This window comes from Oryctolagus cuniculus, chromosome 12 (genome assembly GCF_051225735.1).
Source record: "Oryctolagus cuniculus isolate XC-2025 breed Fujian yellow rabbit chromosome 12, ASM5122573v1, whole genome shotgun sequence".
Classification (NCBI taxonomy): domain Eukaryota; kingdom Metazoa; phylum Chordata; class Mammalia; order Lagomorpha; family Leporidae; genus Oryctolagus; species Oryctolagus cuniculus.
Genome location: NC_142878.1, coordinates 40,844,500 through 40,868,257, shown reverse-complemented (window position 1 = coordinate 40,868,257; position 23,758 = coordinate 40,844,500). Strand labels below are relative to the sequence as shown.

General features: G+C 48.5%; 1 protein-coding gene, 1 long non-coding RNA gene and 1 pseudogene across 6 annotated transcripts; 1 reads left to right on the top strand and 2 right to left on the bottom strand.

Annotated features, from left to right (window-relative positions):
* Nucleotides 1–1,705: 1,705 nt before the first annotated feature.
* Nucleotides 1,706–22,521, bottom strand: LOC138844632 (uncharacterized). 5 transcript variants are annotated; one of them, XR_011380763.2, is made up of 5 exons: nucleotides 22,378–22,497; nucleotides 22,029–22,100; nucleotides 21,700–21,756; nucleotides 19,505–19,555; nucleotides 1,706–1,997 (listed from the first exon to the last, which is right to left on the bottom strand). It is a non-coding gene; the product is annotated as an uncharacterized LOC138844632 (long non-coding RNA). The 5 variants fall into 5 exon arrangements; XR_011380764.2 differs by lacking the exon at nucleotides 22,029–22,100 and having other exon boundaries at nucleotides 22,378–22,512; XR_016217888.1 differs by lacking the exon at nucleotides 22,029–22,100 and having other exon boundaries at nucleotides 1,809–1,997; nucleotides 19,505–19,702; nucleotides 22,378–22,512.
* On the bottom strand, nucleotides 10,782–11,266 carry LOC108178358 (peptidyl-prolyl cis-trans isomerase FKBP1A-like; annotated as a pseudogene).
* LOC100354714 (large ribosomal subunit protein eL34) lies at nucleotides 14,937–15,351 on the top strand. Its single transcript, XM_002718133.6, has one exon. The coding sequence runs from the start codon at nucleotides 14,949–14,951 to the stop codon at nucleotides 15,300–15,302; it is 354 nt and encodes a 117-aa protein (XP_002718179.3). The 5' UTR covers nucleotides 14,937–14,948; the 3' UTR covers nucleotides 15,303–15,351.
* Nucleotides 22,522–23,758: the final 1,237 nt, after the last annotated feature.

The following is a 23,758-nucleotide window of genomic DNA, read 5'->3' as shown; positions in this document are numbered from 1 at the left end:
GTCCATTGTGGTATGTGAATTGTATTTTAAGATTTATTTGTTTATTTGAAAGAGTTAGAGCCAGAGCGAGAGCAAGAGAGAGGCAGAGAGAAAGAGAGCTCTTGACTGACTACCAGATAACTGACCTTATATCTGATGGGTACATTTCCTATGTCGACAAATACAGCTTTTGTAATTTGTCATCACCAGACAAGCTCTGGATGCAATTTCAATTCAGTCTTAGAACTGAGCACTCTACGTGCCATGCTGAGCGAGGCCCTGCTGCTTTCAAAAACACCAAGTCATGTGGGACTGCTAACTGGTTTGTCAACATGCTCTCCAAGGCATGTGTTACACAGTGCTCTGCCAGATAGTAATTGATGTGTTGTTGTTTTTTCAAGGGAGAGGTCAGAAGTAAATTGAAAATGGTCTCCTCACACCCAAACACCACTAAAAGCAAGTAGTGATTGCCAGTGGCTGGGAGTGAGGGAAGTGCAGCAACTGCGAAAGGGCACGTGTTTTGGGGTGATCAAAGTGTTCCGGAATTAAATAGTGGTGATGGTTGCACAGCTTTTGAAGAAACTAAAAAACACTGAAATGTACACTTTAAAAGGGCGATGATGATGAATTGAATCTCACTTTAAAGACAAAAGACGGAAGTGACCTTGGGAATTTCTCTCTTAGGAATTTATGCCTAGAGTTTTTAGGATAGGTATTCCAAAAGGTCAGTGCATTCTTTTCTGCAAAGTTACCTGCATGTTTACATAAAGGAGAATAAGTCACATATTCAAAATCCAGGCCTTGTTTGTAAAACCTGCTACTTTATCCCACAGCTTTTATCTTTCTAGGAGCAGCTTGTCCCTTTGCTTAAGATCTAAATTTATTAAGAGGAAGAACAAATTTCCAGCAATGACTAATGGGGTTAAGCCCCAGGGAGGCTGTGAAGTAGCTTTAGTCTCTGCCAAAGGAATTCCAAGAAAGAAAACATTGAGGGGTCAGGGAGGCCTTCTAGCCCCTGAAATCCCCCCAAGAGGCTCAGCCACGGCCCTGGACACTGCTGGTGCTCCAACACTCAGCCCCAGCCAGACCTGAGAGTGCAGACACAGGAGTGCTCCAACTCAGGAGAGGGCTGGAAGGAGTATTTGGACATTGCATTCAGTAGGGAATAAAATGGCAGACTGAGGAAACTCTTTGATTTGTGGTGCTAAACTTTTGCTCTCATTATGCTGGAAAGAATCTAAATATGGTCTTCCTCAAAAGGGCGAGCTGCCCAGATTTGGGGGTATGTAGGTAGCGCAAGGCCTTCCTCTGTTCTTGCTACCTGAACTGACTTCTTCTCTTTACAACTTCTATTTTTGGTAAAGCTTTTAGTTACTTAAAAGAAAAAAAAAAAAAAAGAGGCTGGCACTGCTGCACAGTGGGTTGTTACTGCACCATAGAACTGGCATCCCAAATGGGTGCCAGTTCAAGTTCCCACTGCAGCACTTCCAATCCCACTTCTCACTCATGGCCTGGGAAAAGCAGCAGAAGATGGCCCAAGTCCTTGGGCTGCTGCCACCCACGTGGGAGACCCAGAAGAAGCTCCTGGCTCCTGGCCTTGGCCTAACCCAGCCCTGGTCATTGTGGCCATTTAGGGAGTGAACCAGCAGATGGAAGCCCTTTCTCTCTCTGTGTCTTTCCCTGTCTCTCTAACTCTTAAAATAACGCTTAAATAAATAAGTAAATCTTAATAAGAAAGAAGTATTTAATTAATACACTTATCTTTTATATCATCAGATATCACATGTGTATATGTGAGTATATATATAACTGAGTGGTTAAAAGTCATATTAGTTAAGGTATTGTTAGCTGATTTAATAGCTGATTTAAATATGACATTTCTCATTTATGTACAATGGGGGATTCTTCAGAAGTAGTGTCCTTGCTGTATACAGATGTACAGGAAGTCAGCTTCTTCCCATCTTGTGGTTTTGCCATCCCTTTTAGGACAATCATGGAGGCCACGGAAGTCAAGGAATCTGAATTTGGGTGAGAAAAACAATTATACCTTTATTTTCTTTAGCCTTTACTGTAGTCCAAAACCAAAGTAATGTTGGAAGTACCCATGATTTTGTCACCAAGAGAAATCAGACTTTTTCATATTATAATACCGTTGTTGTAGAATCTTTTTATTATTATTATTCCTTTTGTGAGAATATTCTTTTTACATTTATTTGAGAGACAAAGAGACAGAGATAGCTCCCACCTACTGGTCATTTTCTAAAGGCCTGCAGTAACCAGAACTCTGAATTAAACCTGGAGCCAGGAACTCAATCCAGGTCTCCCACGTGGGTGACAGGGATGCAATTATTTTGTTGTTAAGTCTTAAAACCAGATCAGCGCGGTGCGCTGACCGCAGCGCACCGGCCGTGGCGGCCATTGGAGGGTGAACCAACGGCAAAGGAAGACCTTTCTCTCTGTCTCTCTCACTGTCCACTCTGCCTGTCAAAAAAAAAAAAAAAAAAAAGAAAGAAAAGAAAAAGAAAAAAGAAGAAAACAACATTTATGCTCACCACTATTTATTTTGAAATTAAGGTACTTATTATATATCCATTGCAAGGTCTGATTATTTAATGTGTTAATAATACATTACATATTGATATTTTGTTTTTCCTCTCTTCTGTTTTTTTTTTTTTTTTTTTTTTTTTTAAGATTTATTTATTGCCGTCGCCACGGCTCAATAGGCTAATCCTCGCCTTACAGCGCCGGCACACCAGGTTCTAGTCCCGGTCGGGGTGCCGGATTCTGTCCTGGTTGCCCTTCTTCCAGGCCAGCTCTCTGCTGTGGCCTGGGAAGGCAGTGGAGGATGGCCCAAGTCCTTGGGCCCTGCACCCCATGGGAGACCAGGAGAAGCACCTGGCTCCTGCCTTCGGATCAGCGCGGTGTGCTGGCCGCAGCGCACAGGCCACAGTGGCCACTGGGGGGTGAACCAACAGAAAAGGAAGACCTTTTTCTCTCTCTCTCACTGTCCACTCTGCCTGTCCAAAACACACACACACACACACACACACACACACACAAAGAAAGAGTTACACAGAGAGAGGAGAGGCAGAGAGAGAGGTCTTCCATCCGATGGTTCACTCCCCAATTGGCCACAATGGCTGGAGTTGTGCCGATCCTAAGCCAAGAGCCAGGAGCTTCTTCCAGGTTTCCCATGTGGGTGCAGGGGCCCAAGGACTTGCGCCATCTTCTATTGTTTTCCCAGTCTATAGCAGAGAGCTGGATGCAAAGTGGAGCAGCTGGGACTAGAACCAGCATCAATATGGGGTGCTGGTGCGTCAGGCCAGGGTGTTAACCCGCTGCACCACAGCACCGGCCCCTTTGTTTTTGTTTTTAATTCTACAAAATACCTGACTAGTACTCCTCAAGATGGTCAAAGTCATGACAAAATGGAAAAATGGAGGCATTGCCACAGACCAGAGGAGACTGGGGAGACAGCTAAACACAATGTGGTATCTTGGATTCACCCTGGAACAGAAAAAGTACATTAAGGGAAAGACTAGTGAAATCTGACTGTAGATTAGAGTTTAGTTAAGGATCGTGCATGAATACTGGTCTCTTAGTTTTGGCAGATGTACCACAGTAATGAAGGGTGAAAACGTTAGGAGAAACTAAAACTGAGTGAGGAGTATGTGGAAACTCCCCTTGTACTACTTTTGCAATTTCTCTCTCTTTTTTTAAGATTTTTTTATTTATTCGAAAGTCAGAGTTACACAGAGAAAGGAGAGGCAGAGAGAGAGACAGAGAGGTCTTCCATCCGATGGTTCACTCTCCAATTGGCCACAACAGCCAGAGCTGTGCCGATCCAAAGCCAGGAGCCAGGAGCTTCTTTCCAGGTCTCCTACACGGGTGCAGGGGCCCAAGGACTTGGGCCATCTTCTACTACTTTCCCAGGCCACAGCAGAGAGCTGGATTGGAAGTGGAGCAGCCGGGTCTCAAACTGGCGCCCATAGGGGATGCCGGCACTGTAGGCGGTGGCTTTACCTGCTATGCCACAGTGCTGGCCCTCTGCAATTTCTCTTTAAATGTAAAATTATTCCAAAATAAAGGTTCTAGTTGAAAAAAATAAAAAGCATTATTCTGAGAAGGAATTAAGTCCTTCATGGCACAAAATGAATCAGAATGTCTGCCTAGAGCCTAGGATGCTATCGAACAAGGCTGGAGAGAGCATCAGGACCACGTGGGAAGCTTTCTGGGCCACGCCTGGCAGCAGGAACATGACTGCTGTCCACAGTCGCTCATCCAGAGGCGAAGGGGCCCGGGAAAAGCAACCCCTCAGCTGGGCAGCAATAACTGCACTCTGGAAGGGGCTCCTGACTGAGCCAGCAGCCGTCTGTCAAGAGAATTCAAGCAGTAGAGTCACGAGTTCCTGTCTATCAGCCGGGGTTCTAAGAGGGAGCAGGTAACGCTCCAATCGAGATGATTCCAGGCGGGTTCATTTTCAAAGAGGGAAGGCTGAAGGTGGGGTGATTGCAGGAACCCAGGACGAGCAGAAGTCTCAAAGGATTTCAATCTTCTGCAGCATGGGAGTAAGTCAGCCACAGCAGTAGCATAGGAAGGCATCCCTGGGGGCCCTCAACAAGCAGTTTTAATTGAAATGTTTTAAAACGGAGTCAGTGGGGCAGGCATTTGGCACAACAGTTAAGAAGCTGCTTGGGATGCCTACAGCCCATATTGGAGTGCCTGGTCTAAATCCTGGCTCCACTTCTGATCCAGCTCCCTACCAGTGTGCACCCTTGGAGGTGGTAAGTAATGGCTCAAGCAGTTGAATCCCTGCCGCCTAGCTGGGAGATTTGGGTTGAGTGCCTGGTTCCTGGCTTTGGAGGAGTGAGCTAAAGATGGGAGAGCTTTCTCTCTATTTCTGCCTTTCAAGTAAATAAATAACTTTGTTTTTTGACAGGCAGAGTGGACAGTGAGAGAGAGAGAGAGAGAGAGAGAGAGAGAGAAAGGTCTTCCTTTTTGCCGTTGGTTCACCCTCCAATGGCCACCACGGCCGGCACACCACGCTGATCCGATGGCAGGAGCCAGGTACTTCTCCTGGTCTCCCATGGGGTGCAGGGCCCAAGCACTTGGGCCATCCTCCACTGCACTCCCGGGCCACAGCAGAGAGCTGGCCTGGAAGAGGGGCAACCAGAACAGAATCCGGCGCCCCGACCGGGACTAGAACCCGGTGTGCTGGTGCTGCAAGGCGAGGATTAGCCTAGTGAGCCGCAGCGCCGGCTAATAAATAACTTTTTAAAAGTAGAGTTAAAGAGCTAGGAAATGTAAAACAAGGCTGACTTTGAACAGAAAAGTTAAAGAATGACTTAAAGTATGAAGACCTGAGTCAGACAGGACAGCATCAGAGTCCTGGATTTGCCACTTATTAGCGAACTGCACTTATTGTGTAAAATGTACACCCCTGCAATGAAAAGCTCCCCTAACTGTTGTCCCTTAGCCTTCCATCTCCCAGCTGAGGGCTGAGAGGTTCACCACCTCAGAATAGGAGAGAGACATCACTTCCCAGTTCTGCAAGACACTTGGCTAGTTAGAGCATGGAGCTTCCTGATAATGTACATGCTGTGATTTGGATACAGTTAGAGTGTCACACATTGCAGTTTCTGCCTTGTTGTTAGGTAGTAAGAAAGTGGGACGTTAATGCAACAATGGTGTTTAGCAGTAGGGCCCTGGGGAACATTAAAGTAGATTAGAGGTTGGCCGGCGCCACAGCTCACTAGGCTAATCCTCCGCCTGCAGCGCTGGCACACCGGGTTCTAGTCCCGGTCAGGGCGCCGGATTCTGTCCTGGTTGCTCCTCTTCCAGTCCAGCTCTCTGCTGTGGCCCAGAAAGGCAGTGGAGGATGGCCCAAGTCCTTGGGCCCTGCACCCGCATGGGAGACCAGAAGCACCTGGCTCCTGCCATCGGATCAGCGCAGTGTGCTGGCCGCAGCGGCCATTGGAGGGTGAACCAACAGTAAAGGAAGACCTTTCTCTCTGTCTCTCTCTCTCTCACTGTCCACTCTGCCTGTCAAAAATTAAAAAAAAAAAAAAAAAGTAGATTAGAGGCTCCATGATCGAATTCTGGGGGTTACATACATGCTTCTTGCTGTCTCTCTCTTTTAAAAAAAAGATTTATTTATTAATTTGAAAGTCAGAGTTACACACAGAGAGGCAAGGCAGAGAAAGAGAGAGAGGTCTTCCATCTGCTGGTTCAGACCCAATTGGCCACAAGGGCCAGAACTGCACTGATCCTAATCCAGTAGCTGGGAGCCAGGAGCTTCTTCCGGGTCTCCCACATGGGTGCAGGGGCCAAAGACTTGGGCCACCTTCTACTGCTTTCCCAGGCCATAGCAGAGAGCTGGATCAGAAGTGGAGCAGCTGGGACTTGAATCGGTGCCCATATGGGATGCCGGCACCACAGGCGGCGGCTTTACCCAAGCCCGCTATGCCACAGTGTCGGCCCCATCCTCACTGTCTCTTGTCATGTGATGCTCTCTGCCACACGAGGACTTTGCCAACAAAACGCCATTTACCAGATGTGGCCCCTAGACCTTGCACCTCCAGAACTCTGGACCAAAATATACCTCTTTCCTCTGTAAAGTAGTTTGCCTCTGGTATTTCATTGTAAGAATGAAAACCACAAGTGTACTAAGAACACCTGTGTACTATATTAAGTACGGCCTGCCCTAGAGACCTTGTCACGAGTGGAGGAGACAGTTAAGCACCAGCCCCTGCCAGCCTATTGGGTTAGGAAGTGAAAGGGGCAAGTGAGCCAGGAGGTGGCCTTGAACAGACATAAAAGCCTTGGTTTCCTCCCTCTTTTCAGACCTCAGGCCTGGGGGGATGGGGCATCAAACACGCTGAGGGAAGTGCTGGGGCTGATGAGTCTCTTGCTCCACTTCCCATCTCAAGACTCAGAGATGAGTTATCGGGAGGGCTGCCCTTGGCCAGTGCGGCCATTCAGCCCAGGCCGGCAGAGGAAGGCCTTGAGGTTTAGCTTTCTCTGGAGTGTGATTAGGGCCAGAAATTCCCCCAGTCTTCATCCTTTCCTCAAGGGCAGGGGACAGTTGAGTTGGGTACCAGGAGGCCCTCCTTATGTAAAACTCTGGGCAAATACTAATATTGACTATTTTAGTGATGGAGAGACTCAGACAAAACTTTTTTTTTTTTTAAGATTTATTTATTTATTTGGAAGGCAGTTTACAGAGAAGCAGAGGCAGAGAGAGAAAGTCTTTTATCAGCTGGTTCACTCCCCAAGTAGCCGCAATGGCTGGAGCTGAGCTGATCCAAAGCCAGAAGCCAGGAGCTTCTTCTGGGTCTCCCACACAAGTGCAGGGGCCCAAGGACTTGGGCCATCTTCTACTGCTTTCTCAGGGCATAGCAGAGAGCTAGATTGGAAGTGGAGCAGCTGGGACTCGAACCAGCACCTATATGGGATACCGGCACTGCAGGCGGCCGCTTACCTGCTACACCACAGCGCTGGACCTGACAAAAAAAAAAAAAAAAAAAACTTTGAAAAAGGAGCCAGTGTTGTTGGTGTAGCAAGTAAAGTCTTCACCTGAGATGCTGGTGTCCCATAAGGGCATCAATTCGAGTCCCAGCTGCTCTACTTCCAGTTCAGCTCCCTGCTAATGCGCCTTGGAAAAAGCAGTGGAAGATGGCAACAAGTGCTTAGGGGCAGCCCGGGAAGAAGCTCCTGGCTCCTGGTTTGGCCTGGCTCAGCCCTGGCCATTGAGGCCATCTGGGAAATGAACCAGCAGATGGAAGATCTCTTTCTCTCTCTCTAATTCTGCCTTTCAAATAAATAAATAAATCTTTAAAAAAAATCACAAACCTCTGTAAAGATCTATTGTATTCTCTGCATGCCTAGAGATCTTGGAACAGCTCATACTTCCTTTCCTTCTTCCGGCCACCACCCTTCCCCACACGCCTCTCACTCTCACCCTCCCCTCCCCCAACCTGGGAGCTTTCAGAAGCAGAGATTTGAGCCAAGTGACCTCTTGAGGTTTCTTTCTGCTTTGTGATTCAGAAAACGCATTGAATTATTTACTCTTTCACGTTCTAAAGCCGCAATCTTCAGTCATTTCCCTGACTCTGCTATTTACCCAATTTCCTTAGCCTTGCAATTTTCTAAAAAGGAAAGTCAAACATGTGTATCCTCATTTTTAAAGCATTTTGGCACCATACACGAAATCCTAAATTATCAAAAATGATTCTTATCCCCTCGTGTTTAACTGAACAGAGACCTTGTATAAACTTGGCATTAGAGGCCTTTGAGATTCCAAAGAATCTCATTGTCCCCTGTCACACTGCAAGGCTGAGACAGCAACCATTACAAAATACAGCTATGGGGGCTGGTGCTGTGGCGTAAAGGGTAAAGCCACCGCCTGCAGTGCCAGCATCCCATATGGGCGCTGGTTTGAGTCCCGGCTGCTCCACTTCTGATCCATCTCTGCATTGCCTGGGAGAGCAGAAGATGGCCCAATGTCCATGGGCCCCTGCACCCAGCAGCCATTTGGGGGGTGAACCAGCAGATGGAAGACATTTCTCTCTCTGCCTCTGCCTCTTTGTAACTCTGCCTTGCTTCTTATTCTCTCTCTCTCTCTTTTTTTTTTTTTTTTTTTTTTTTTTTTTTTTTTTGACAGGCAGAGTGGACAGTGAGAGAGAGAGAGAGAGAAAGGTCTTCCTTTGCCTTTGGTTCACCTCCAATGGCCGCCATGGCCGGCGCGCTGCGGCCAGCGCACTGCGCTGATCTGAAGGCAGGAGCCAGGTGCTTATCCTGATCTCCCATGGGGTTCAGGGCCCAAGCACTTGGGCCATCCTCCACTGCACTCCCTGGCCACAGAAGAGAGCTGGCCTGGAAAAGGGGCAACTGGGACAGAATCCAGCATCCCGACCGGGACTAGAACCCGGTGTACTGGCGCCTCAGGCAGAGGATTAGCTCATTGAGCCGCGGCGCCGGCCATAACTCTGCCTTTCAAATAAATAAAAATAAATATTAAAAAAAGCCAGATGTGGGGCAAGAGCATAGTGATATCCTTTTAAAAATTAGTCTATTTTTTATTTTTATTTACTTAATCTGTTTGAGAGGCAGAAAGAGTGAAATCTTCCATCTGCTGCTTCACTCCCCAAAGCTTGAGGGCCAGGGACCAGGGCCTTACTCTGGGTCTCCCAACATGGGTGTCAGGGACCCAACTGCATAGCCATCGCCTGCTGCTTCCCAGGGTGCACATTAGCAGGAAGCTGAATTGGAAGCAGAGGAGCTGAGACTCAAGTTCAGCACTCCAGTACAGGATGCGGGTGTCCCAAGCAGCAGTTCCAGGGGTGTGGTACACTTGAGGAGCTAAAGGCCTTAAGTCAGGCTGGTGGGACCCGTGGTCTGGAGGCCTCCATGGAGAGCTGTGGAGGAGACCATCTCAGTGTTCTCCAAAGCTCACTCTTTGTTTCCTCCATATTCCCCAGTCCCCACACACATGGGAGCGGCTGTGTGACTCAATTCAGTGAAACATGACTGCAGATGATGTGTGCACCCACTGTGTGATTACAGTAGTTTATTGCCTCTGTAACAAATGATCAAAACCTTAGTCAAAACCACGCAGATTTATTCTTAACTCTTGGAGGCCGGAAGTTTGAAATCAGTTGCACTGGGCTAAAGCCAGGCTTTTGGCAGGGCTGATTCCGTCAAGGTGCTCTAGGAGGGAGTCTCTCCTTCCCCCACCTTTTCTGCCTTCCAGAGGCTGCCTGCATTCCTTGGCCCAAGACTCCTTCTTTGTATCACAGAGAGAGAGAGGCAGAGAAAGAGAGAGAGAGAGAGAGAGAGAGAGAAAGAGAGAGAGAGAGAGAGAGAGAAGTCTTCCATCCTCTGGTTCACTCCCCAAATGGCTGCAACGGCTGAAGCTGGGTCAATCTGAAACCAGGAACCAGGAGCTTCTTCCAGGTCTCCCACATGGGTACAGGGGCCCAAGGACTTGGGCCATCTTCTACTGCTTTCCCAGGCCATAGCAGGGAGATGGATCAGAAGTGTAGCAGCTGGGACTCAAACCAGCACCCATGTGGGATGCCAGCACTGCAGGTGGCGGCTTTACCTGCTACACCACAGCGGCAGCCCCAACCAGCATCACTTTCAAGAGAACACTCAAGGATGTGCCATGACGGCCAGGTTTTCCCTGCATGATAGTCTACAAACACCTTCAGTTTTAACTTTAGATTAAAGTTTCCTAAAATTTAGGAAGTGTTGCAGTCTGGATTGTTAGGAGACTATAAAAGTTCTGAAAATCCACTAGAAAAACCATAGGATGGAAATAAAAAATAATCCAGGTCACAAAGAAGGCTTCAGTGGTCCCTGGGGCCCAGGGACAGGTACCTATAGTGTCCAGCATCACAGGGAAGTGAGCTGGTATCAGAGGCGGGGGGTTCCGGGGAGGCTGGACTGGGGCCATGGAAGCAAAGGCTCTCTGGTCCCCCGCTTCAGTCTGAGCAGGGCTGTTAACCCACCCCAAGGACACCTCTCACGCTGGAGAGTCATTCAGCCCTCAGCAGCGTCTCACTTCTGCCGTGGCATTGCAGTGCTGCAGCAAGACTGTTTAATACATAATAGATACAAATCTTATCCAAAAAAGAAAAATAAAGTGAAAATTCTTGCAAACCCCGCCCAGCAGCACCAATTCCTGTTCTAAAGTGAACTCATCACTCATGCTGCTAAAACCTCACCACATCTTCACTGGAAACTGAGACCCAAGATGGAAACTGAATTTTTACCCCAAAAGGAGAACAGAATAAATCGAGTCACTTGAGGTTTATGGCGGGGATGGTTTCGGTGATCATGAGTACAGGGGGAGGGGAAGAGGAAGCAGGGGTGTAAGAAGTGAAGCTGAGTGACAGAACACATTCGGTCTGGCAGATGTTTGTACAGAGGGCATAGTGGAACTGCAGGGAAAGCTCCAGGTGGATTCCAGTGTGCACATCTGGAGCACCAGACCCCCTCCGTGGCAGATCCAAGAGCAGGAAGCTAAGGGAGGAGGCCATTCCTGACATTCCAGTTTTAGAAGCTCCGCGTCAAAGATGAGAGTGGCATGTGGCGAGATGGTGCCCAGGTGTCCAGGGGCACCATAAGCATAGTCTAGGGAGATGGTCAGTGTGGCTCCCTGACCCACACTCATCTGGGCAACCCCTTCTTCTCAGTATCAGATCACTTCCTGCCTGCCCAGCATAAACTTAAAGGGCTTGTTTCTGTTCCGGGGGGAATTGAATTTCTTTCCCTCTTCAAGCATCCCAATGTAGTGTACCATGCAAATCTGGCTGCACTTTGCGGGAGACGATCTCCACCTGCACTCCCATGGCGGCTGCGGATGCTGGGCAGGTGGAGAGGTGGACTGAGAAGGGACCTGGCGGTGGCTCCATGGCTCTGCTAATCCTCGGTCTTTTTTTTTTTTTTTTTTAGATTTTATTTATTTATTTGAGAGTTAGTTACAGCCAGAGAGAGGGAGAAACACAGAGATAGGTCCTCCATATGCAGGTTCACTCCCCAAGTGGCTGCAAATAGCCAGAGCCGAGCTGATTCAAGCCAGGAACTTCTTCTGGGTCTCCCACATGGGTGCAGGGGCCCAAGGACTTGGGCCATCTTCTGCTGGTTTCCCAGGTCATAAACAGAGAGCTGGATTGAAATAGGAGCAGCCAGGACACAAACTGGTACCCACAAGGGATGCCAGCGCCGCAGGCAGAGGATTAACCTACTGCTCCTCAGTGATAGCCCCAGTCTTTACATCTCCTACTTCTTCCTCTTCTTACCTCCTCTAAGGGGCCTAGTGATTACACTTAGAGCCTACTCAAATAACCCAGTATAAGACCCACCTCAAGATCTTTCATTTGTCAAAAAATTATTTATTTATGTATTTGAGAGTCAGAGAGACATACGGAGAGAGACAGATAGACAGACAGACTGCCCATCTGCTGCTCCACTCCATGCCCACAACAGCCAGGCCAAAGCTGGGAGCTGAGAACTCCATCTGGGCCTGCCGGATGGATGGCAGGGACCTGACTACTTGAACCATCATCTGTTGCCTCCCAAGGTGGGCATGAGCAGGAGGTTGGAATCAGGTGTAGACCTGACACTCAAACCTAGGCACTCCAAATGGGACTCATGTGTCCAGAGCCGGTTCCTAACTGCTAGGCTAAATACCTGCCCCAAGATCCTATGGTTAATCACCCTGCAAAATTCCTTTCCCAACCTAAGCAATAGTCACAGATTCTCGAGATTAGGATGCGGACCTCCTTGGGGACTACCATGTGGCCTACCGCACTGATCCATGCTTGCCAGCTGAATGAAGAAAATGATGAAACCAAAAGAAGCAAGAGACATACACAGCAGAAGCAGCCTGGGTCCTGAATAACTGGCTAGACCAGAGGTCCTTGGCAGACAATACTGGGGAAAAAATACATTCACTGTGTCAAGCCACTATGGTAGATTGAATTATTGGCCCCAATTCTTCAACCCTCCCTACATCCATACCCTTGCCATGGCCTCACTGTGGGCATGGTGCACTTTCTGGCCTCTGTTCTTGGGGTCTGACCCAGTGGCTTGCTTTGGCCAACACATGCAGGGAAGTGACACTGTCCCCTGGCCCGCAGATATGGCCGTGCTTCTACTTGTATTCACTGGTCTCTGCCACTGCCTTGAGCCCAGTCTAGATCCTCCTAATCCTGCCAACCCACAACTCTATGCTTCATAAACAAGAACTGATGTTTTAAACCAATATATATTAGGGTAGCTTACTAGATAGCAGTAATTGGGTAATGCAAACACTGAGATTTTCATTTATTACAACAGACAGACTAAAACAAGCCCTGGAAGAGTGACAGAGGGTCTGGAAGAACAGATTGCTGAGCCAGAGAGTGGGTGGGGAGCTGGAATCTATTATTCCAGTGGAGTAGCAAGATCCAAGGTCTGACAGCAGAAGGGAGAGGCCGAGGTCACTGGAGGTAAGCAGATTAAAGATAAAGACAGAGGGCCAGCCCTGTGGTGTATCTGGTTAAGGCCCTGGCCTGCAGTGCCAGCATCCCAAATGGGCACCAGTTTGAGTCTCGGCTGCTCCACTTTTGACCCAGCTCCCTGCTAATGGGCCTGGGAAAGCAGCTGGAAGAGTACCCGGGAAAGAGATGGCTCCAGTGCTTGGGCACCTGCACCTATGTGGGAGACCCAGAAGAAGCTCCTGGCTTTGGGGAGTGAACCAGCAGGTGGAAGACTTCTCTCTGTCTCTACCTTTCTCTGTAACTCAACTTTTCAAATAGAGAAAATAAATCTTAAAAAAAAAAAAGCACCAAAAAGATAAAGACAGAACTTGAGGTGCAGTGGGAAACTTGTCACAGGCCCACTGGATGAGGGCTGGTCTTGAGACTGCGAAGTGTGACTTTGAAAAGAAAAAGCTTTAGAATTGCTAGGATAACCCTGTGCAGAGTAGCTTGTCTTCATCCAAGAAAGCAATTTCACAGGTGATACAGAGAGCGGCAGTCAGCACACTAGCCAAGCTTGATGAAAATACACCTGACAGACCAGGTGAGCATCTCAAGATAGAAATGATAGCCCGGCCGGCGCCGCGGCTCTCTAGGCTAATCCTCCGCCTTGCAGCGCCGGCACACCGGGTTCTAGTCCCGGTCGGGGCAACAGATTCTGTCCCGGTTGCCCCTCTTCCAGGCCAGCTCTCTGCTGTGGACAGGGAGTGCAGTAGAGGATGGCCCAAGTGCTTGGGCCCTGCACCCCATGGGAGACCAGGAGAAGCACCTGGCTCTTGCCTTTGGATCAGCACATTACGCCGGCCACAGCGGCCACTGGAGGGTGAACCAACGGCAAAGGAAGACCTTTCTCTCTCTCTCTCTCTCTCACTGTCCACTCTGCCTGTTAAAAAAAAAGAAATGATAGCCCAGGCTGCTTTAGACTGCCTGGTTCTAGCCAATTCTAGTCCCGGCTGCCCCTCTTCCAGTCCAGCTCTCTGTCATGGCCTGGAAAAGCAGTAAAGATGGAGTTTTATAGAAATGCCTATAGGCCCATCATTTCTTCTCCCCACTCTCTCTTCTGGGATATTGCGGGATTTCTGAGTGTGTAATTTGTAGCATTCTTCCCAGGGCTTTATCAGCGCAGTTATTAGATCTAATAGCCCTTGGTGTAGGGCAGGGAAGATTCCCCTAAGCACCCCTGGGAAAGGGCTGGGACCTATCTAACCAGGTTGTTGGTTGTGGGCACGTCTTTTGATGTGCAAATGCTAGTCTGCTTCCAAAGTGTGCTTCTGCACTTCTTCCTCATTGGACGGCACAAAAATTCACAGTTTTCTCTATAGCTCCTCTCACACATAGGCTGATGTCTGCCTGTTACTAATGTAAGTAGGAGGGGAGGATTTCCCCCTAACTCCTGTTCTGTGAAGGGTTAGGTAGCAATGGAGAAGTGAGGTCTTTACTTGGAAAGAAAAGCTGCACTTACCTCCATTGTCTAAGCCAGGCTTTCACAACAAAAAGAAAGGCAAGAGGACGGTGCAGGCTCCAGTAAGCCACAGATACAGGGCAGACATCTGGGGAGGTTATTAAGCTGATGCTAGGGATGCATGCACCCCAGTGACTCTGCTTCTGATACAGCTTCCTGCGGTTCGGTGGGAAGTTAGACATTAGCCTGTGTGTGAGAGGAGCTGAAGAACAAAAATGAGAATTCTGGGCTCTAAAGCAGACCAGCCCTTTTTAAGATGGGTCCCAGACCTACCCCAGGGGCAGCTGGGGGAAATCTTGGGGAGCTGTTGCAATAACACAACACTGATAAAATCCCGGGCAAAGAATTCCACAAACCAAATGCTCAGAAAGCCCTCCATCCAGCAGTATCCCAGAAGAAGGAGGAAGAGAGAAGAGAAACACTGGTCCATACATATAACAACTCCAATGTCTCTTCCGGGACGGTGCTTAGAGGCAGCCACAATGGTCCAGCGTTTGACATACCGCCGGAGGCTCTCCTACAATACAGCCTCCAACAAAACCAGACTGTCCCGAACTCCTGGTAACAGAATTGTTTACCTTTATACTAAGAAGGTTGGGAAGGCACCAAAATCTGCATGTGGTGTGTGCCCAGGCAGACTTCGTGGGGTTCGTGCTGTGAGACCTAAAGTCCTGATGAGATTGTCTAAAACCAAAAAACACGTCAGCAGGGCTTATGGTGGTTCCATGTGTGCTAAATGTGTCCGTGACAGGATCAAGCGTGCTTTCCTTATCGAGGAGCAGAAAATTGTTGTGAAAGTGTTGAAGGCACAAGCACAGAGTCAGAAAGCTAAATAAAAACATGAAACTTTCAAGTAATTAAAAATCAAAAAAAAAAAAAAAAAAACTCCAATGTGTGGGCACTGTGGCATAGAAGGTAAAGCTACTGCCTGTGATGCTGGCATCCCATGTGGGCACTGATTTGAGACCCAGCTGCTCCACTTGTGATCCAGCTCCCTTCTAATGGCCCGGGGAAGTATCTGAAGACAGCCCAAGTTCTTGGGCCCCTGCACCCATGTGGGAGATGTTGATGGAGCTCCTGGCTCTTGGTTTTGACTTGGACCAGCCCCAGCCTTTGCAATCATTTGGAAAGAGAACAAGCGGATAGTAGAGCTCTCTTTCTCTTTCTTTTTCTCTTCCTCTCTCTTTGTAACTCTGACTTTCAAATAAATAAATCAGTCTTAAAAAATAAAAAACCTCCAATGTGAATGCAGACTGGGTTCTCAGTTCTTTATTGAGTTGCTTGCCTCTTCATTAAACTTTGCTACCTTGCTTACTGACACTCTGTCCCATGTCTGAAATTCTTTTCTTGCATGAAGACAAGGACCTCTGTTCCAGCCATCTCTAGTAACACTGTTAATGCACACCCTAGGAGGAAGCAGTTGACAGTTCAAGTGACTGGGTCTCTGCCATTCATGTGGGAGACCCAGACGGAGTTCCTGGCTCCCAGTTTCAGCTTGGCCCAGCCTAGACTCTTGCAGGCACTTGGGGATGAACAGGTGGTTAGAACATCTATGTCTGTTTCTCTGCCTTTCAAATAAATTTAAATAGAGAGAAGGAGACAAAGAGAGAAGAGCAGACAGTCGGTAGCATGAGGAAGGCTTGGCCTGACATTGCTGGTTTTGAGATGAGACCAGCAGGTCATGAGCCAAGGAATGCAGCCAGTCTCTAAAAGCTGGGAAAGGCAAGGAAATAAATTCTCCCTTAGGGCCTCCAGAAGGAATGCAGCTCTGCCCACACCATGATTTTAGTGAAAACTCTTCCTTACACATGACCTCCAAAACTATGAGCTAATGTAGTTGCATTTTCAGCCTCTGAGTTTGTGGCAATTGGGTACAGCAGCGATAAGGCACTAATACACACAGCATTCCTCAATTTTGTGAGCTATTCCAGGATCTGTCCAATAAATCCTCCTTTTCACTGGATGGAATTGGGTTTTGGTCCCCTGTAACCCAGTTCCCAAGATCCCTGATTATACAACAGTACTGATCTCTAGGGACAGAAATGTTTGCCATAAATTAAACCTTAAAGATGCCATGCACTATTTCTTCAGTATAATGACTGGACAAGAGAAATAAAAGGTACTTTGCAAAGTTTTTCACTTATCTTAAAGACAAGTGGAAAGAGAAAGAGAAATAGAGAAGGGGAGAGAGATCTTCGGCTTACTTGTTCACTGCCCAAATGCTCACAACAATCAGGCCTGGGCCAGGCCAAAGGCAGGAGCCTAGAATTCCATGTGGGTGGCAGAACCCAAGTCAGAGAGCTATCATCTGTTGCTTCCCAGGCACACGAGCAGGAAACTGGATCAGAAGCAGAGCTAGGACCGGATCCCAAGTACTCCAAAATGGGATAAGGGCATCCCAAGAGACAGCTCAAGCCACTGTGACACAATGCTTGACCTTTAAATTTTTTTTAAATTTATTTTCATTTTATTTGAAAGGCAAAAGGACAGACAGAATACTATCTCCCATCTGCTAGTTCACCCCCTAAATGCCTGTCAGAGCCAGGAGCCTGGAGCTCTATCAGGGTCCCCAACATGGGTGGCAGAGACCCACTGACACTGAGTTATCCCGTTACCTCCCAGGGTGCACATTAGCAGGAATGCTGGGATTAGAAGCAGACCAGAGCCAGGACTCAACCCCAGGCTCTGTAGGAGACATGGGCATCTCAAACACAGCACCAAACCCCCACCCCAGAGCAGCCTTTAATTTGAGGCTCATTTGAACGCAGTTCTGGGGCAACAGGTTTCTGAGGACTGGAGCTGATGCCCTGATTGTGAGGTTTCTCCTCCCCGGCACTGGAGGAGGGAAGTGCTGCCAGTCTCACGGGTCAGCCCTGGCAGTCACTCCACCTTTCCTTGGCCTTGGTACATGCTGATCAGGACTGAGTAGAAGACTCGGGGAAAACGCACTTCAGATCTCCAGAATTCTCTCTCTCCATGACTCTCCTCGGTAAATTCTGCCACCGTCATTTGCTCAAATTACGAGCTCTGTCTCCTCGACTCAGTGCATCTCAGGGTTCCTCCTCTCTTCCCCTCTTTGTGCTGCTGTCTGCAAACTCTCCGTGGCAACAGTGAGACTCAGCTCTTCTGTTTCTTCGCAGGAAGCACTGTCCTGTGCTGCCTTTTGTCTGTCCAGTGTCTGAAACTGTTGTTGCAAATTTTTTGTTTGTTTGTTTTAAAATTTTAAAGGCAGGAGAGCAAATTTAGTTCCTGTTACTCTGTTAGCAGTAGAAAGCAGAAGTCCCGGGGGCCATATTCCAATCACAGATGTGCTATTTTTTCCTCTGAGCAAGTTAGTTAACTTTTTTTAAAATTTCTTTTAAAGATTTTATTTATTTTATCTGAGAGAGTTACAGACAGTGAGAGGTAGAAAGAGAGAAAGGTTTTTTTTTGTTTGTTTGTTTTTGACAGGCAGTTAGACAATGAGAGAGAGAGAGAGAGAGAGAGAGAGAGAAAGGTCTTCCTTTTTCCGTTGGTTCACCCCCCAAATGGCCACTACGGTTGGTACATTGCGGCCGGTGCTCTGTGCTGATCTGAAGCCAGGAGCCAGGTGCTTCCTCCTGGTATCCCATGCGGGTGCAGGGCCCAAGCACTTGGGCCATCCTCCACTGCACTCCCGCGCCACAGCAGAGAGCTGGACTGGAAGAAGAGCAACTGGGACAGAATCTGGTGCCCCAACCGGGGCTAGAACCCGCGGTACCGGTGCTGCAGGTGGAGGATTAGCCTAGTGAGCCGCGGCACCAGCCGAGAAAGGTCTACCTTCCATTGGTTCACCCCCCAATGGCTGCAACGGCCAGAGCTGCGCCAATCTGAAGCCAGTAGCCAGGGGCTTCTTCCCAGTCTCCCACATGGGTGTGGGGGCCCAAGGACTTGGGCCATCCTCCACTGCTCTCCCAGGCCATAGCAGAGAGCTGGATTGGAAGAGGAGCAACCGGGGCTAGAACCCTTGCCCATATGAGATGCCGGCGGCGCCACAAGCAGAGGATTAACCTACTGCACCATGGCACCGGTCGCAAGTTAGCTAACTTCTCAGACTTTACTTCCTCTAATTTTTTTTTTTTTTTTTAGGATATGTTTGTTATTTATTTGAAAGGCAGAGGGACAGAGAGAGAACGAGATCTTCCACCTGCTGGTTCGCTCCCCAAATGCCTGCACATCTAAGGCTGGGCCAGGCCAAAGCTAGGAGCCAGAAGCTCATCTAGGTCTCCCCTATGGGTTGCAAAGATCCAAGTACTTGAACTTGCTGCCTCATGGAGTGTGCATTAATAGGAAGCTGAAACCAGAAACAGTGCCAGGATTCGAATCCAGGCACGCCAACGTGTGATGCAAATGTCCCAAGTGGCAGCTGGGCCACTGTGCCAGATGCCAGCCCTAGATTTTAACATTTCTGAATTTTACAAATCCAGTCCATTCCTTCTAATGGAGAGGTCATCCTGTAACTCATTCACACTGCAGCCTCTAGGCATCGTGCTGCAGGCCATCAGAGTGCCCAAAGGCATGGGAGCAGGCACCCCACCCTCAGGGGACCTTGCAACTCACAGCGTCCCAGCAGGAAGTGGGTCAGTGTCCCCTCTCCTTGCTAACTTGTCTTCAGGCCCTCAAATTCTCATTCGTTTCTTACATAGCAATTTCGTTCTTTTTTTTTTTTAATCGGTTCCAGGCCATCCAACTTATTCCCAAAGGGCCTCATCTCTATAATTAATTTTAAAACGTGCACCTAAACTTCATTAGCTTTAACTAACTCTAGGATGAGTTTTATTAGCCACTCCTCTCCCTGCCACTACACACACACACCATGTCCATGGTGGTGTCAAGACAAAGGCAGGTGTCCTTCAGTAAATACGTTTGAATTATATGAAGACAAAAACAGCTTTCTTCAGGAAAGTAAATGGTCTTCCGTGGATATGTGAGAGATCATATGTCATATCCTGTTCATTACAAAACAGAAGTAGTGCGTCTAAAGTAGTTTGCTAAAGTACTTAAAATTAAAAATGCTTACCCATCAGATGCATTTACAGATGCATACACATGGCAGAAAGCCAGCACGCTCCTGCAAGAAAACAGGATGTTCGCCCAGCTCAGTAAAGCACGTGTATTGTCCGAGTCATCACATTTTCAAACAGACCAGGGGAAGCAAGAGACATGAGCCCCATCTTCCACATCACGTATTTCTGCAATTCCAAGATGCACTGACAGCCTTTAGGGGAAACCGAAAAGGCTGTGAATGTAATGTTCACACCCACTGTGAAGCTACATTCTGGTTTCAAAAGTTTGAAAGGCAAGCGATAAAAAGGTATCCGAGGCCGGCGCCGCGGCTCACTAGGCTAATCCTCCGCCTAGCGGCGCCGGCACACCGGGTTCTAGTCCCGGTCGGGGCGCCGGATTCTGTCCCGGTTGCCCCTCTTCCAGGCCAGCCCTCTGCTGTGGCCAGGGAGTGCAGTGGAGGATGGCCCAGGTGCTTGGGCCCTGCACCCCATGGGAGACCAGGATAAGCACCTGGCTCCTGGCTCCTGCCATCGGATCAGCGCGGTGCGCCGGCCGCAGCGCGCCGGCCGCGGCGGCCATTGGAGGGTGAACCAACGGCAAAGGAAGACCTTTCTCTCTGTCTCTCTCTCTCTCACTGTCCACTCTGCCTGTAAAAAAAAAAAAAAAAAAAAAAAAAAAAAAAAGGTATCCGAGAAGCACTTGGAAGTGGCTCAGTCCTCTACTGCCCAGCTATCGATATACTGAAGAAAAAGCCATTTGATCATACTGCTGCTAAATAAATGCAGTAGTCTTTCAGATAGAACCAGAGTTTCAATATATTCATATCTAGATGGAAGCTTAATTAAATAGTCTCAGTCTAGATTCTGTAGAATGTGGTATATGAAGACTTTGGAGGGGATTAGAATAGTAGAGCCCAACCTCTCTAAGCCTCAGTTATGTTATCCATATAATGGGTAAAATAACCTGACATCCCCATGAGGTTGGTAAAAAAGATTAAATGAGACAATACACACATAAGGTGCTTAGTGAAATGCCTGAAGCATAATACTGTCTACTGTTGCAGAAATTGAGAATTCAACCACAAAGAGAAGTTTAAGGGATTATTTTTTTTTAAGATTTATTTATTTTTATTTGAAAGAGTTACACAGAGAGAGGAGAGGCAGAGAGGCAGAGAGAGAGAGAGAGAGAGAGAGAGAGGTCCTCCATCCAATGGTTTACTCCCCAATTGGCTGCAATGGCTGGAGCTGCACCAATCTGAAGCCAGGAGCCAGGAGCTTCTTCTGGGTCTCCCACATGGGTGCGGGGGCCCAAGGACTTGGGCCATCCTCTACTGCTTTCCCAGGCCATAGCAGAGAGCTGGATAGGAAGTGGAGCAGCCGGGTCTTGAATCGGCGCCCATATGGGATGGCGGCGCTTCAGGCCAGGGTGTTAACCCACTGCGCCACAGTGCTGGCCCCTAAGGGATTATTTATTCCTCATATTATTCACTCCAATTCAACAAATGTTTAACAATCATCTACTTCACACTAACAAATTAAGTGAGGGCTAACATAGAAGGAAATACAGAAGAATGCTGTGGTTGTTTTCAGAAAAAAGAGCAGATGAGACATATTGGCTCTATTTAATTTTACTAACTTAATCTTGAGTTGAAATATGGAGAAGGGTGAGCACTATGGCACAGAGGGTTAAGCTGCTGCTTGGGATGTCTGCATCCTATGTCAGAGCACTGGTCTGAGTCCCAGCTACTCTGCTTTCCATCCAGCTTCCTGCTAACACACCCTAGGAAGCAGCAGATGATGGCTCAAGTACTTGGGCCCCTGACACCCATGTGGGAGACCTGGAAGAAACTCCTGGCTCCTGACTTTAGATCTGTCCAGCTCTGGCCATTGCAGCAGCCATCTGGGGAGTGAACCAGTGGATGGACAACCTCTCTCTCTGTCTCTCCCTTTCTCTGTCTGTAACTCTACCTCTCAAATAAATAAAAGGTCGGTAGATGGGAGCTGTGTCAAGGCAACAGAGAACAGAGGCCACTCTCAGAGGGACAGGCTGTATGGTGTGAGCAGGGGTGCTTGGGGAAGTTCCCTTCCAAAGATGACTTTCCCCCCTGTTTTCCCACAGAATCAGAGACCCCAGCAGTCCATGACTTCAGGAGTCCCTCACTAAGAACACAACCTTGTGTAGCTTCCATTTGCCCCCAGATCCACTGACCTCTGCCGCCAAACTCAATGCCTTTAACTTCCAGCCAGGTTCAGCCAGTGGAGATTCCTAACAGAGACAAGAGAGAGAGAGAGGTAATGCGCGTGAGTGTTATTGCCCAGCTCTCTTCCTGATAAGTCAGCCTGGGCTGGCTGGGTCCCTGGTCAAAGGTCACTGCTTCTCTCAACACAGGTCTCTCTCCCTGGCTCTTAAGAACCTACTTTAAAAAAAAAATCTACTCCCTCCCTTCATCCTTCCAGGGCTACAGACGGCAAAGGCTCTGACACTGCTCTCCCTGAAACTGCACACACCTGTGGATCTAGTACCTTCATTAAACTCACCTGGAATTATCCTAACTGGCGTGCGCCATCTGTTTCCTCCTTGGACTTTGGCAGTTACAACTTGATTATCGGCTGTAAACATCCAATTAGCATTAGTGTATGAAACTAGGAGGGAATGGCAGGCAGGACAAATACCTCTTCTTGGAAGTAAAAGAGAAACAGCACCACACAACAGACAGAGCAAGTGGTTTGGGCCTGGATCTGTTTGAGTTCCGGATCGGCAGTCTGCAAGCCCTCTGGGCCTCGCTGTTCTCTGCAGACTGAGGGTTTTTAAGTATGTCTGTAACTTTCAATTTGTGTTCTACAAAACCCCACACAGTCCCACAGAGGTGCGCCAGGGTGCACTCACCTGAGCGGGGAGAGAGCAGAGAGAGGCAGACAGCTTCCTTTCCCAACTTCAGCAAGGCTGCTGCTGTCTGCTCATGTCCTGTATGGAAGGAGATGGCACGAGATCTGACCCACAGCACACCTGCAGAAATCCGCCAAGGACAGACTAATAACAGACAAGATATTGCACCTGCAAATTAAAAGTGGGCTGCACGCATGCTTGTGTGTGTGTGTGTGTGTGTGTGTGTGTGTTTAAAAAGCAGTTTGGGGCTGGTTATTGTGGCACAGCAAGTAAAGCCCCAGCTTGGGACACCCATGTCCCATATAGGACTGCCTGGGATCTAGTCCCGCCTCCGCATCCAATACAGCTTTCTGCTCATGCACCTGGAAGGTAGCAGGTTATGGCCCAAGCAATTAGATACCTGCCTTCCACATGGAAGAACCAGATGGAACTCCTGGCTGCAGCTTGACCTATACCAGGCTGTTGTGAGAATTCAGAGAGTAAACTAGTAGATGGAAGACTCTCTCTCTCTCTCAGTTGTTCTGCTTTTCAAATAAATCTAAAAAATTAAAAAAAAAAAATAGTTTGGCTTTCTGCCCTCCGTGTGTCTGAGGCCGGGGGGCGGGGGGAGGGACATGCGCCCTCTCTCTTCAAGGACCCACTGCAGGCAGGCGTCTTGGGTGGAGGGGGCGGCAATCCAAGGCAATGCCTGGGGCAGTGGGAACCAGCCCAAGTTCCTGCACACCCAGCAGAGGCAAGTGGGCAAGCTAAGTGCAGGAACAGATCTCAGGGTCAGCTCTGGAGCTCACAGACTTAGCACAGTGGGGAAGCACGTGCTCCTGGGTGGGGGCTAAGCCTTGTCTCATTTTAATGTTAAAAGGAACGGGCAGTGGATAGACCGTGATGGATGTGGAATAAATGGATGCCTGAATACACAAATAGATGCTGGGTAGCATCAAATCAGAAGATAAGGCTTCTGCTGGTGATGCACGTATGAAAAGCAGAGAGGGCCGGCACCGTGGTTCACTTGGCTAATCCTCCGCCTGCGGCGCCGGCACACCAGGTTCTAGTCCCGGTTGCTCCTCTTCCAGTCCAGCTCTCTGCTGTGTCCAGGAGTGCAGTGGAGGATGGCCCAAGTGCTTGGGCCCTGCATCCCATGGGAGACCAGGAGGAAGCACCTGGCTCCTGGCTTTGGATCAGCGCAGCGCTGGCTGTGGCGGCCATTTGGGGAGTGAACCAACGGAAGGAAGCCCTTTCTCTCTCTCTCTCACTGTCTAAAACTACCTGTCCAAAAAAAAAAAAAAAAAAAAAAAAAAGGCAGAGAGATTCCCCACTGGCTCCGACTGCCGAGGAAAGTGGGCACGCCTGTGCTTCCTAGGGTCTTGGCGCTTCCTTGGAGGAC

Excerpts from the sequence above, each read along its gene's own strand:
- LOC100354714 (XM_002718133.6), top strand. The coding sequence starts at position 14,949 with ATGGTCCAGCGTTTGACATACCGCCGGAGGCTCTCCTACAATACAGCC.